The 14,333-nt window shown below is 35.0% G+C and overlaps 2 protein-coding genes across 2 annotated transcripts in view; one reads left to right on the top strand and one right to left on the bottom strand.

Annotated features, from left to right (window-relative positions):
- The window catches only part of LOC111709792 (uncharacterized), an 85,400-nt gene extending 83,349 nt beyond the window's left edge, over positions 1–2,051 (top strand). The window contains exon 49 of the mRNA XM_023483698.1: positions 131–2,051. Coding sequence (XP_023339466.1) covers positions 131–278 — 148 coding nt within the window. The 3' untranslated portion in view covers positions 279–2,051. The remainder of the gene's footprint in view (positions 1–130) is intronic.
- A 7,820-nt stretch (positions 2,052–9,871) lies between these two features.
- Positions 9,872–13,948, bottom strand: LOC111709804 (uncharacterized protein DDB_G0284459). Its single transcript, XM_023483715.1, has 3 exons — positions 13,564–13,948; positions 10,691–13,316; positions 9,872–10,615 (listed from the first exon to the last, which is right to left on the bottom strand). The coding sequence occupies exons 2-3, from the start codon at positions 13,307–13,309 to the stop codon at positions 9,911–9,913; spliced, it is 3,324 nt and encodes a 1,107-aa protein (XP_023339483.1). The 5' UTR covers positions 13,310–13,316; positions 13,564–13,948; the 3' UTR covers positions 9,872–9,910.
- Between the last annotated feature and the right edge of the window lie 385 nt (positions 13,949–14,333).

Below are 14,333 nucleotides of genomic sequence, written 5' to 3'. Positions count from 1 at the left end.
TTAATATTTAATTGTAAAACAATAAACATTAATTCAAAATGGTTCTGCTTTCATAATTCACATAGTATTGATATTTTAGATTTATAGTACTAACAAAGCTGTGTGTTTTTTACATTGTCTTTCTTTTCAGATCGGAGCAAGATTCTTACACAACCCATAGTGAGCGCAGTTTTAGTAGGGACAAAGAGCAAAGAAAGTACTTTTCTAGCGGACAGAACAATCCTGACGTTGAAGAATTGATACGAGCTGGTTACTTCATGCCTGAATATAAGCATTGAATGCGCATCTGAACGTCATAATGCCGCGGTGATGAAATTCTCCTTCATCGTCTTTTTTTATGAATATTTAGGTACACACAAACAGTCTGAGATTAATGGGACGATCTCATAATAGAACTGATACTCAAGAGTGCTAAACAAATTTATCCATTCAGATTCTACAAAGAGTGACTGTAGACTTGAATTTTTGATAACTTGCTCATTTTTAATCTCAAATTAAGTTAGGCAAATATTGTGCTATAAAGAAGCACATAGCGCACTGATCTCATATACACTGTACAAATTTTTTTTTGTAATTTAACGTGTCTGTTTTAATACAATATGAACTAAATCCAATAATTTCATAGCTGTGCAGTGTGCATCTGGATTGCGCACTTTTATTAAATGTCCCTTCCCTTATCAAATAAAATTTCTGCTGTTAAAAAAATGTAAGAAGAGGCACAAATTTCAAGTCTCAAACTACTTTAAAAGCACATAAAGTGCCGCACATTACCATTCTGTAATGAAAATGGAATTGAACAAAATTTTTAATGAATTAATAATTCTATTAAGGTTTAAACTTTAATTTTAAGTTTAACTAAAGTTCTTAACCGTCTGTACTTACTTTTTTTCGTCGCATTGTGTTATGTCTAAACTTACGAAAGTTGCAAAGTTGTTTACTGCAAAGTGTACTGCATGATGAGTGTTCTTTATGTAGTATTTCTATGATGATTGATGTACACAGCATCTCCCAGTGTGCTAAATGTTGTGAACAAGTACAGTACATAGAAATTAATTAAATCTTTAATAGCTGTCAGTACAGCAAATATGATCTTTGTGAAATTATTCACCATTAGATTTATTTGTCAAGTTTTTAACTAGCTATGGACTCTTTAGAACACATGCACAATGAGTTCTAACCAACGCGTTGTACTTAATGATGTACTCATAAACACACAGTACACACAATACAGTTAAATTCTGTCATCATTCGGAATGAATGTCAGTTCTGTTTAAAATAAAGATCTCCTAGTTAATATTTAAAAATTGTCTTTTGGAAATTTAAAAGACGACATTTTATTTGGAACTGATTTGTTTTGACTGTACAAACCTTAAACTGCAAACTTAATGATGATACCACAGTATATGTTTAATCAATATCTGAAATGTGAAAAGCCAATTATTTATTTGAAATCTATGAAGTTATTGTTGTATGTTTTGTTTTTATTTATAAATAGAATGCTTGCGCGCTATAAAATCTCACAAATCTCGTTATTGTTCTTTTTTCTGATTCGTTTTTAATAATGGAATATTTTTATTCTTTTACTCTTGGTAAATCACCTTGATTTGATCCTTCTCCCCCAATAAAATTGAAGTTTCAATCCTTTTTTCAAGATTTAGTTCTAATATTTTTTTTCAATTTCAAGCATAAATTGGAACAGGAAACTAGCAACCAATTCCAATTTTCTTAACCCTTTATCTTTGATACCTTATGTCGTAGACCTTTTGTTAGATAAATATCGAAGGTTCACATCACCAAGTTGCAAAGATTAAGGGATTTCAAAATCAGAGTTTGTTGAGTCCTTTTCAATAACAATCCCCAAAATTTGATTATTTGGAAGACTGTCCAAACTTTTAGATTTTTGTGTTGAAAGAAAGCCCAAAATTATGAATCTTATTTCATTTGGAAATGTGTGATGAAAATTATAATTATGAAATTCTATTGTTTCTAATCAAATAATGTTTGTTGAATTTAGATGAATGTCATAGATTTTAATACAAGTAAAAGACGCAGTTGGTTTTATTTCAAATACACTCTGGCCGTAGTCTCCCATCAAGAGACACTGAGGGTAGTTTCCCATCCAGAGACGTTGGAGGTAGTGTCCCATCCATATATACTCTGCGGTAGTGTCCCATCCAGAAACACTGGCGGCAGTGTCTCGTCCAGAGACACTGAGGGTAGTTTCCCATCCAGAGACATTGGCGGCAGTATCCCATCCAGAGACACTGGCGGCAGCGTCCCATCCAGAAACACTGGCGATAGTGTCCCATACGCAAATACTGGCGGAAGTGTCCCATACAGAGGAACTGGCGATATGGTCCCATACAGGAACACTTGCGGCACTGTTCCATCCAGAAACACAGGCGGTAGGGTCCCATCCAGAGACACTGGAGGTATTATCCCATCCAGAAACATTGGCGGTAGTGTCCCATACAGAAACACTGGCGGAAGTGTCCCATAGCAGAGACACTGGCGGCAGTTTACATCCAGAGACACTGGCGATTGTATCCCATCCAGAAACGCCGGCAACAGTGTCCCATCCAGAGAAACTGGTGGAAGTGTCCCATCAAGTAACACTGGGGATAGTGTCCCATCCAGAGACACTGGCGGTAGTGTCCCATCCAGAAACACTGGCGATAGGTATCCCATCCAGAAACACTGGCGATAGGTATCCCATCCAGAGACACTGGCGGCAGCGTCCCATCCAAAGACTCTGGTGGTAGTGTCCCATACGCAAACACTGGCGGAAGTGTCCCATCAAGCGGAACCTGTTATATGGTTTAAAGGGTGCTGTGGGCTGTAGATCGCTGAATGTAAAATAAATGTTACAAATTTCGTTTAAAATCTCTTTGAATAACTGAAAAAGATAAATTTTTAAAGTTCAAAGCATGTTATTATTCTGACAGACATTCTAAAACTTCTTCTTTCTTCCTTGTAGTTTGAAATTTCAGGTTTAGTATTAAAGTTTAATTCTCTACTTCTGTTCCTTCTCCCCTCAACTTTTCTGACAGGAGATCTGTCAGGTTGAGCTCAACTCCTCGCATCCAGAGTATCCACCTAAATCCGTCCCAATATTCATTCTCTCTCTTTTTTTGTAAGTGGAGCAAACCCTTTCTCATCCATTCAGATCTGGTTTTTGTCATTGTCTTCATTCAAATTTACAAAAGTAACAAAAATTTACACGGGAGAAAGAAATTAATGGTTCCGCATCTATTCCACCAACCCAATATTGTTTAAAGCAACCCTCACCTGTAATTACATGTATATCCTTGTAACTTTTTTTTACCGACCAAGTTCTGTATCTAATCTCATTATATGATTCCATCCCCGTGCTCTAACAGCCTTTATCATGTATCTAACTCCGTTCTGTATCTAATCCTTATACTATCCTGTATCTCTCCCAGTTCAACCCCGTTCTGTGTCTACACCTGTTCTGTATGCTGTATTTATCCCCTCCCAAATAAGTTATTTATCCCAACCGAATCCTGTATTTATCCCAACCCTATCCTGTATCAATCCTAACACTATCCTGTATCTATCCCAACCCTATCCTATATCTATCCCAACCATATCCTGTATCTATCCAAACCCTATCCTGTATCTATCCCAACCCCATCCTGTATCAATCCTAACCCCATCCTGTATCTATCCCAACCCTATCCTATATCTATCCCAACCATATCCTGTATCTATCCCAACCCTATCCTGTATCTATCCCAACTATATCTTGTATCTATCCCAACCCCATCTTGTATCAATCCTAACCCCATCCTGTAACTATCCCAACCATATCATGTATCTATCCCAAACCTATCCTATATCTATCCCAACCCTATCCTGTATCTTTCCCAACCCTATCTTGTATGTATCCCAACCCTATCCTGTATCTATCCCCACCCCATCCTCTATCTATCCCAACCATATCCTGTATCTATCCCAACCCTATCCTGTATCTATCCCAACCCTATCCTGTATCTATCCCAACCCTATCCTGTATCTATCCCAACCCTATCCTGTATGTATCCCAACCCTATCCTGGACCTATCCTAATCCTATTCTGTATCTATCCCAACTCTATCCTGTATCTTTCCCAACCCTATCATGTATCTATTCCTACCCTTTCCTTTATCTATCCCAACCCTATCATGTGTCTATTCAACTCCTATCCTGTATCTATTCCAACCTTTTCCTGTATCTACCTGTTCTAACAACCCTGTATCCATTCCCATCCTATTCCATATCTATTCCACCTCTGTCCTGTATCTATTCCACCTCTATTCATTTCTGTCCCACCTCTATCCTGTATCTGTTCCACCTCTATCCTGTATCTGTCCCACCTCTATCCTGTATCTGTTCCACCTCTATAGGCTCTATCTAGTATCTATTCCACCTCTATCCTGTATCTATTCCATCTTTATCCTCAAACCTGTATCTATTCCACCTCTCTCCTGTATCTATTCCACCTCTATCCTGTATCTCAACCCTTTAAATATTTCAAACCCTATTTTGAAAGTATTTTCACCCGACCCTATCCTATGCAATTCACACCCAACCTTATCCTTAATTGATTCCCACCCAATCCCTTTCTATTCGTATTTTCATTCTCACCCAACTCTATCCTAAATCTATCACGACTCTAATTTTTATTTCAATCTCTACCCAATTATATTTTTATACCCCACTGTCCTCTGTTTAAATCTCTTTTTCCGATTCTATAATATTCATATATTTTCACAAATAATTTAAAAGCGGTGATTATTTCTACCATCTGTACGTAATCTATTATCTACCTAACAATATAAACAATTAAATTATAAACTTTAAACAAAGATATGATTACAAGCTGTGTTGACATGGTGTATATCTAATACAGGGTTAGCTCCAGGTTGTTTCTTTAATAGAGCAGAGACACGCGGCGTGTATATAGATACATACATATATATAGATTAACAAGCAAATATTCAAATAGAAGAAATTAGAAGAAATAGATTTGGTTAAAAAGGTAATAAAATAAGATTAAATGTTTGCTAAATGAAGACAACATTCCATCGAAAGCATCTTCGCACGTGTTCTTGTTCATGTTAATGTAAAGGGACTGTTTCCAATAAAAAAGATAAATCTACACAAATATATTTTTTATCATTTCCCACTTAAGTTGTAATTTTTTGTATATAAATATTTTGGACTTGGAAAAAATGAAAACGGCATCCTTCGATTCACAACAAAAATATAGTTTATCCTCTATACTTGATCATTTTTTATTTTTGACAACACATAGTCAAATACGACCCAGACTATAATTCAGATGAAAACATGAAATAGTAAAGTTTACATATCCCCCAACACTAAGTTAGGTTTATAATCTATAGTTGAGAGGAAAGGGAACTTAATACTTACTTTAATCCTTATATCTTTGTAACCTATATAAAGACCCTCGAAATTTCAAAATTGTCAAAGTTTAAAATACAAACGGTTTATATACCATCAGGTTGCAAAGAATTAGAGTTCGGGTTCGTAATGATTTCCTTTTTAGGTTTATGGTTTATGGTTCTCCAGAAACTATTTTTTTCGTTCACAATCTCGGACATTCTTTTAAATTTTGAGACAAACAACACTCTTTTATGAATATGATTGTTTTATAATGTTATGTAACCAGTGCCCGAATTTAATGAATTTAAGCCGCGTCTCAAATCACCCAAAAATCGGTTTCAATTGAGAGTCGGCTTAAATCTTGAAAAACTTAATACAATTTTAAGTGGAAGCAACCATATTTGAGCCGCGGTTTAAATTTATGCCGCCGCTCAAATTCTTTAAATTCGGCCTCAGTTCTTTTTTTTAAAGGTTTAAATAAAATAAATAACATTTGTTTATATTTTTTATATTTTTTAACTGGATTAAGTGTTTATTGTTTTCCAGCTCCTCCTGCAGAACCAAATAGAACCTTGACAATTCAAATATTCAAAGTTTGAAAAACAACTTAAAGGGAAATTATGCCAAACAATATACAAAAACCATGAACTTTAGATAAAACCAGAGAAAACATTAGATTGGACAAGAAAACGATAGGACAGAATATTTGCCATGATTGCATGTCCAGGGGCGTACACAGGAATTTGCCCAGGGGGGGGTCTTACATTTTTTCTTGTATCCATATCTATGTTTGTCTCAGGACTGTCTGTTTGTTTGTGTTCAAAAACGTTAAAACGGTCTATAAGAATAAAACGTTAAAACGGTCTATAAGAATAAAACGTTAAAACGGTCTATAAGAATAAAAACTAAATTCCAAACTGAATGAAATCAATGTTGTAAACTAGATTTGTAAGCTTATTATTGGGGAACTGATAAACTGTGGTAATACGACTGTTGGACTCAGGTTATGATATTAATTAGCCCAATGGTTCTGGTAAAACTATTTACTTACAACATTAAATACACATTGCTTAAATATCGTTTTCTTAATCCACAGATTTATGGGTCCCACTGTATAACATCTACTGGATAGATTGGCGACCTAGAGTTCTCCAATTAACCTTAACCATGAATAGTCTGTTTCTAAACCAGAGACCTATCTGGATCAACATATGGTGTAATTGTTTCTCCATGTTTACACTGCACACAGAGCAGTTGGGATGATTTTCAGCAAGATACAAGGCAAGGAAGGATATGAACCCCTTTTTTACATAGACCCTTTATTTTTCTAATAAAACCCCATCAGTTTTCATAAGTCACTCATACCCCTCAACATATTTTTCTACAGACTTTCATATTTTTCAAGGAAAAGTTAGGTGCATACTTCATTGTAGCTTTATCTTAATGCAAGGAATTAATCTTATGGCTTTTTTCATATAAACATTTTTGAATTTTTTTATTTTTCAGGGATTTTTAATTCAAGGAAATTGTAAAAAAAAACATTAAAAAAAAGATCGAGTTTCAAAAATTATGAATATTAATGTATTTTTAGAATTTGTTTTTTTAAATAATGGAGAAAATATAATCAAGAAATAAAAATGAACCCCATATTCCCCCCCCCCCGCTCCAACACAAAATTCATCTTATAATAGTGTTGATTAAATGTGCACCGACACAATACAAGGCAAATTAAGTCTAAATTAACAACTGTTCAAGCTTAATGTAACATAAATAATCAAAGAATTGTTTCTATAATTGGAATTGATTATTGTTTTACTCAATGTAAGTAGAATTAAGGAGGGTGGGGGGGCAGTGTTTTACTCAATGTAAGTAGAATTAAGGAGGGTGGGCAGTGTTTTACTCAATTTAAGAAGAACTAAAGAGGGGGGGATAGTTTTTTACTCAATGTGAATATAACTAAGGAGGGAGTATTGTGTTTTACTCAATGTGAGTTGAAAAAAGGAGGAGGGAAGTGTTTAAATCAATGTGAATAGAATATAAAGACAGCAACCCAAAGGGGGTAATAAACTGAAGATGAGAAGAATGGGGTTGTTTACATTTGTGACGAATAAGGACAGATGTAGATCTAACTAAATTTTCGGCGAATTAACAAAAGTTAGAAACAATTACTTAATTTAAATCTTAGTTAATATGGAAAACTAGTTGCTAAGGTATTTTAATTTCTCTCAGTAAAATGTATCCCCCTAATAGAAACCCTTTCCACTTCAATCCAATTATAAACAAAAGATCATTTTTTTTGCAAAATTATGGGTACGCAACTTCAAATGAAATTTACTTTATTTGATCTGAGCTGGGAACTTTTGAATGGTGGATATCGGGATTAATGCTTAATCCTCTCTTTTTTAATCTTCAGATTAAATAATGCTTGTTTTCCTCTTCATATTTATCTCCAGATTAATTAACCGATCGGGATTTAGCATATCCCATTTTAAAGTTTTCAGCTCTGTTTCCATAGTTCACAAAAATACAATTAATTTTTAGTATTACTATAATCATCAATATACAGCATTGATTTCTCCAAAGCTCTTCCTCCGTTTTCCCTTAATAATGGAGATAAAATAATGAATCAAGAATAATGGGAAAATGTACATTATATTTCTCCATTGTATGTGGAAAATCTATTATATCTAGAGAATTATGTCATAACACAAGTAAACAAGTATTTACATATAATTTGATTTGTAGTTTTTATACCGTCAACTACTTGCAAGGTCGGACCGATAAGTGTGCATTGTAGATCATAGCATGCAAGAAAGATACATCACGAACCCCAGGTATCTTTTTTTTTTAAGGGACTGTATGCGTAATTTCAAGTGATCCTCTATGCAAAGATGGCAATTCTAATTCACGCGGCGGGACCCTTGAAAACGTTGTCTTATTAATTTTATAATTTTATAATTTTCAACTGTGGTTTCTCTACAAAAGTGACTTGCGCTTTTTTCCTGCAGGAGATCTTATAGGAATTATAAGAATTAATCGCGTGTCAAGCTAGAAAAACGACAATATATTTCATATTACTTATCAGTTAAAGGTTTCAAGTTTACTGTTGTAAATCGTTTATTCCCATCTATGCAAGGAAGGTCCATTGAAACTACGCTTACAGTCCCTTTAAAGGGAGTGTTCGCGAAAAATGAAAGGGGGTATAGGCTTAATGCGATAAAAAAGCGCTTTTGATTGCTACTAATCTTACTTCTATCTGTTGCGTCTATGAGGAGAAAATTGTTAAAAACGACTAGTACCGAAGAACGTAGTGTTTTTTTAAAAAATAATTTTCGCTGGCGCTGGATTTTCGAACATTCCTGGAAAATATGAAAATGTCGTCTTCATTATCAAAAATCCTCGAAACAGGAATTAATGTTTTCAAAAGTAACTCTCAGATCATGAAAAATACAAAATATTATCAAATATCAACTATTTACGAATGCGTCGAAAAATAATCGATGACTACTGTTTGTAATATCTGAATGATTTGTTTGGAATTAAATTGATTTGTTCACGATCCGAGTTGAATGTTGCATCTTTCTGAGTATGGATACTACGTTCTTCGGTATTAGTAGTTTTTAACAATTTTCTCCTCATAGAGGCAACAAATAGAAGTAAGCGATCAAAAGCGCTTTTTTTATCGCATTAAGCCTATACCCCCTTTCATTTTTCGCGAACACTCCCTTTAAGTAAAAAGTGTAATGCTGTTTGTGGGAGAAATGAAAACAAACTCGGTGCTGATTAAGCAGAGTTTTTTGGTATTTACTTCTTGATGGGGGGAGGGGGGGTGGGAGCTTAGGAGCCAGTTATTTTTGTTCAACGATTCAAATTTAAAATAGGAACCAAGAACCAAATCTAAAATAGGAACCAAGAACCAAATCTAAAACAGGAACCACGAGAACCAAATCTTAAAATAGGAACCATAACGAACCAAATCTAAAACAGGAACCACAACGAACCAAATCTAAAACAGGAACCACGACGAACCAAATCTAAAACAGGAACCACGACGAACCAAATCTAAAACAGGAATCACAGACCAAATTCCAAAACAGGATTCCGGAACCATGGAACAAATTCAAAGATTCAAAGGGAGTTTTCTTTTCTTAAAAAATGTTACTTTTGTTTTGCTTTTATCTTAAACTGTTCTTGGCAATATTTCAAAGTCTTTATTTGGTTATAAAACACATAATCTTTTTTCTATAAAATTCACAATATACCGTTTTTATTTCTGTAAGAATTCAAACTGTTTTTGTTTCTCTAAGTGCGTTTTTTTAAAAAAGTAAATGATTTTATTCTGGTAAAAAGCCATTGAAATTATAATTCTTTGATCTTCTCTTTTTCTAGTTAAATCCTAAATGAATAAATTTTCAATTAATCATAAATATTTGAAATCTATTTATATATATTTAAGCATAAGTATTTACATGATTGCACATTATAAAAGTTTATTTTATTATCACGATTGCTCTTGGTTTTTATGAGATTTCTGATGAGACTCGTATTTGGATATGAAGGAAAGATATTTATCCTGACTGGACGGAGGAACCTTGTCCTCCGGAGCAGATTTAGAATTCTTAATAAACGATCTCGGGGGAATACGCTGGATCTCAGGTTTAGAAGTAATTAAGATGGGTTGACTTGAATCAATATCCTGGAAACTTTTACTCTCTCTGTGCAGCTGGTTGGGATTATTTTCTGATTTTTCTAGGTTTAGATAAAACGGGTTTGGATAAGGTTGTAGCCGGGACGGATTTGGTTTAGAGGTAGGTTGCTCTTTCAAACCTTCTTCTAATTGTTGAACCTGGTCACTCTTAGTATCACCTAGAATTGAGTCCCAGGGTCGTAGAATAGATTGGTGTATAAGATTGATTAATCTTTCTTTGATTGTCTCCTCTTTAGGAGGTTCATCCTTCGTTTGTATTACTCCTGGAGTAACATTTACTGGCATCTCTTCTCTGTGGTTCTTATCACTTTCATTAATATCAACAATATCATAGTAGGCTCCATCCTCATCAAATCGTTTCAGAGATACCTTGGGAGATTTGACAGGTCTTGGTATCTTTACACTTTTCACAAGTTGAGTTTTCTTCGGAGCTGTGGGGCGGAATATATTTGGGGAAAATCTTGGTTTTCCTTTGATTTTCTTTGGTTTTACTTTAACCTGAAATAAATATGTTTTTAGATATTTATTTAATAATTCAAATTCTGAATTTTAAAAATTAAAGATAATAAAAACCTTAGGTTTCCGGGGATTCTCACGAGGTTTATATCTGGGGGGTTCAAGATGGTTGATCTTGGTAGAAGATGTGGTGGGGCTTCTTACAGGGTTCGGACGAATCAAATTGATGGGAGAAGAGGTAGGGGGTCTGCCAGGGTTAGGACGGATCAGCTGGGGATGAGATGTGGTGGGAGGAAGAGCAGGGTTAGTACTTTTTGTTTCTTCTTCAGAAGAAATTCCATTCTCCATGTCCTCGAAAAATGTTGCTTTTATAATCTTGTTCTCTGGTAGATATCTAGGTGGTATCTCAACCTGGGTAGACAGTTCAGTTCGGTTAGTTCCAGGTTTAGGTGAACTTGATGGTATGGAGAACTCAGGACTAGAACTTAGTTTTACAGAACTTCGGAGAATAGGTGGATATCTGATTGAAGAAGGTTTAAATCTATTAGCCGGCCTAGAACCGAAGCTAGACGAACCTTTCCAATAATCTTGTTTAAATTTATTTAAATACAAACTTGATTTACTTAAAAAAGACAAAGAGGAATCAAATTCTCGAGGTGGGGGAGGAGGATTATAATTCTGGATACCTGGAGCATCATGGATCTCAGACTCGGTCGGATCATCAATTGATTGATAAACAAACTCCTCTCGGTTATAGCTAGGAGTTTGAGTAGTTCTGATTACTAGTTTATCCTTGTTAAAACCGGTGCGTTCCTCTGAATAGTTCTTGATCCTCGGTCCTCCTGGATTCTTAAATTCTTTTTCTTTTTGAAGAATCGTATCCATCCCAACACCTTCTGTAATTGATGGAAACCCAAAGAAGTTATTTTTGAATAAACCGAAAGGTATAATTTTTGGAATGGGCATGAAATCTTCAAAGTCATATGGTGTCTGTCCAAATGGGTTTGTAATTTCCATTGGATTAAAGAGTGTAGTGTCATCCTTCTCGGAGTCATCATCCTCTTCAATCCTGTCTAGTAAACCAGACTTTCCCTCCCATTCAGATACTTCGTTCTCAGGGTTTAAAGGAAGTGCATCTGACCAGTCCACATCTTTCTTCCGTATCCTGCTCCGGGGTTGAACTTGTGTCTCTCTATTCTTAAAATGTTTTCCACTCCTTGGAAACTGAACTGGTTCTCCACTCTGCTTCCCGGAGAACTTGGCCGGTTCTAACAGGTTGGTGTTACCCATCTCCAAGTCGGGCTGTACTGGGGTTCCACTCCTTCTAGAAAACTCATGGGTTTTCACGTTTTCTTCTCTGTAACTGTTATTAGGTTCTCCTGACTCTTTTTTTATTTGGATGGAGTTTCTAATCCTTTTTTCGTAAAATTTTATCGGTTTTCGTGACAGTAATGTTTTTCTTATGGCTTCAGTAATTGGCTTAGTGGTTGTTTTAGTTGTAGAGGTTGTGGTGGTGGTAAATGTGGTTGTCGTTGTAGTAGTAGTAGTAGTAGTAGTAGTAGTTGTTGTTGTTGTTGTTGTGGTTGTTGTTGTTGAAGTGGTTGTCATCGATGTTGTTGGCGCTGTGGGTAGAAGAGTATACTTATACTTCAGAACCTCACCACTAGAACCTTTCTCATTGATAATTATACCTTTTTTCACACTTTTCTTTCTCAACTGTGGATTGTTATAATAAAGAGGTTCGGATAAATTTTCAAAATAATTCTGTGGTTCAGGTTTAAAGTTTTTAATTTGTTTTGTATCAGGTTTACTCAGCTGACTTTCTGGAGAGAGTTTGAAAAAATCTAAGGTTTTCCAGTGATATGGAGAAATATCAAATTCAACCTCTGAATCTTCCGGAAAGAAAGACTTTTGCGAAGTCCAATCCCAAAAGTTAAAAGCCTTCGAAGTTTTCGAAACATCTACTTTGTCTAAATTCAACGTGAGATATCTCTCTAAGGTTGGACTGATCGAAGAATAAAAGGGACGGCTAGTGCTCAGTGGTATGGATGGGGATTGAGAAACTAAAAGGACGTTTGTATAGAGTGGAGATATTGTTGTCATAGTGACTGTTCTGAAGGTGGATAGAACAGCAGGGACTGGAGAACCTGGAGAACTTGGAGATATTAATTCAAAATTTTCGTTATCTGGGATAGTTCTTATTTCGGGAGATTCCTCAACATGGGGTGGAGGGATTCTTCTGTATTGATAACTTAGCAGATGTTTATCTGAGCCATTTTCCTTCTCCTGCTCTTTGGTTTCCTGCTCATTTTCCTTCTCCTGCTCATTGGTTTCCTGCTCATTGATGCGCTCCGGAGTTCTTCTCAACTGAACCCTGTCCTGCTCAAAATACACTGGATAAAGGTCCGATGTTGGAGTAACTATTTGAGGGAGTAAAACTCGAGATTTTATTGAGATTTTTTCATTCTTAGATTTCTTCTCGTTGAGCTCATCCTTATTCTGATTTTCTTCAACCTGGAGAGTGTTCTCTACTGGCTCAATACTTGGGATCGCTCTCTTCTTATGCATGTACTCCAAGGTATTAATGAACCCGTCGTAGGAACCTCCCTGAGAAGTTTTGAACCCAGACAGGGTTGGAAACCTCTGAAAGAAATCTGACATGAATCCAGCTGAGGATGAATCTGCTCCGGATAGAGGGAGAATAGAGAGAAGGAGAAGAACCATTAAATTATCCATCCCGGGTCTAAATGAAAGATACTTTAAAAATGCTTGTTAACGTAATATAAAGTTACAACTACATTTAAAGTGTTGTTAATTCATCCTTTTAAATTTAATTTAAGGCTTAATTAAAATCCATCGCTAAAATCCCTAATTGCACGGTTAAATTGAACTCATGTTAAAAATCCTAGTAAGCGTAACATTATTATTGTTAAAATCAACAGTGCATGTCTTAATTAAGAATAATTTTAATTACTCTATATTATTTTCACCTTTAATGATGTTTTCTAATAATTGAAATTTATTTTTGATTATTTCAGATTAAATTCTGATTGTTCTCTGTTAATCATTCTCAGTCCTAGACTTGTATAGGATAAGTCACTAGGGTTGTATCTGTTCTCCGACTGAATATGAATATGCATGGTTTGTGTATGCAGAATTATTCTCACGGTCTCAACCCGCAATCATTATATCATATGCAAAAGAAACAACACAGAAAAACTGGGGTCACTCCAGCACTATTCCGACCACCTGACATATTTACATCAGCTCAAAACTTAATTTAAACTGACTTATATACATCAGCTCAAATTTAAACTACTAACTTAATTATTCTCAAATATTGACCGTTGATTTTGTGAGTTATTAAATCATCTTATAAAGGAGTTGAGTCTTTGCCACAAACTCTAATTTAAAATCCCTATCTTTTCAACCCGATGCGGTAGACCTTGGATAGTTCTAACTCTGAATTCCTCTAGATCAAATAATTTCAATTATGAAATGTTATCAAATGTTTACACCACTAAAGGTTGCGAAGATGCAACGAATCGTATAAATTACACATCTTAAAAATTACTTAATTATTAAACGTGTCAGCTCTTGTTCCTTTCTTGGTTATTCCTCTTTATACCTTATTCTGGTTTCCTATTTTAGATAATACATATTGATAATTTACTGTTCAAACTTTTCTTTTATTTTCTATTTCTTTGCTATGAAGTTTAAAAATAGGTCTGAAACATCAGACTGAAGAGATAAAAGGAAT

The sequence above is a fragment of the Eurytemora carolleeae genome, unplaced genomic scaffold (assembly GCF_000591075.1).
Source record: "Eurytemora carolleeae unplaced genomic scaffold, Eaff_2.0 scaffold174, whole genome shotgun sequence".
Classification (NCBI taxonomy): Eukaryota; Metazoa; Arthropoda; class Copepoda; order Calanoida; family Temoridae; genus Eurytemora; species Eurytemora carolleeae.
The sequence above is the reverse complement of the archived record's forward strand: the minus strand, read 5'-3'. Positions and strand labels throughout refer to the sequence as shown.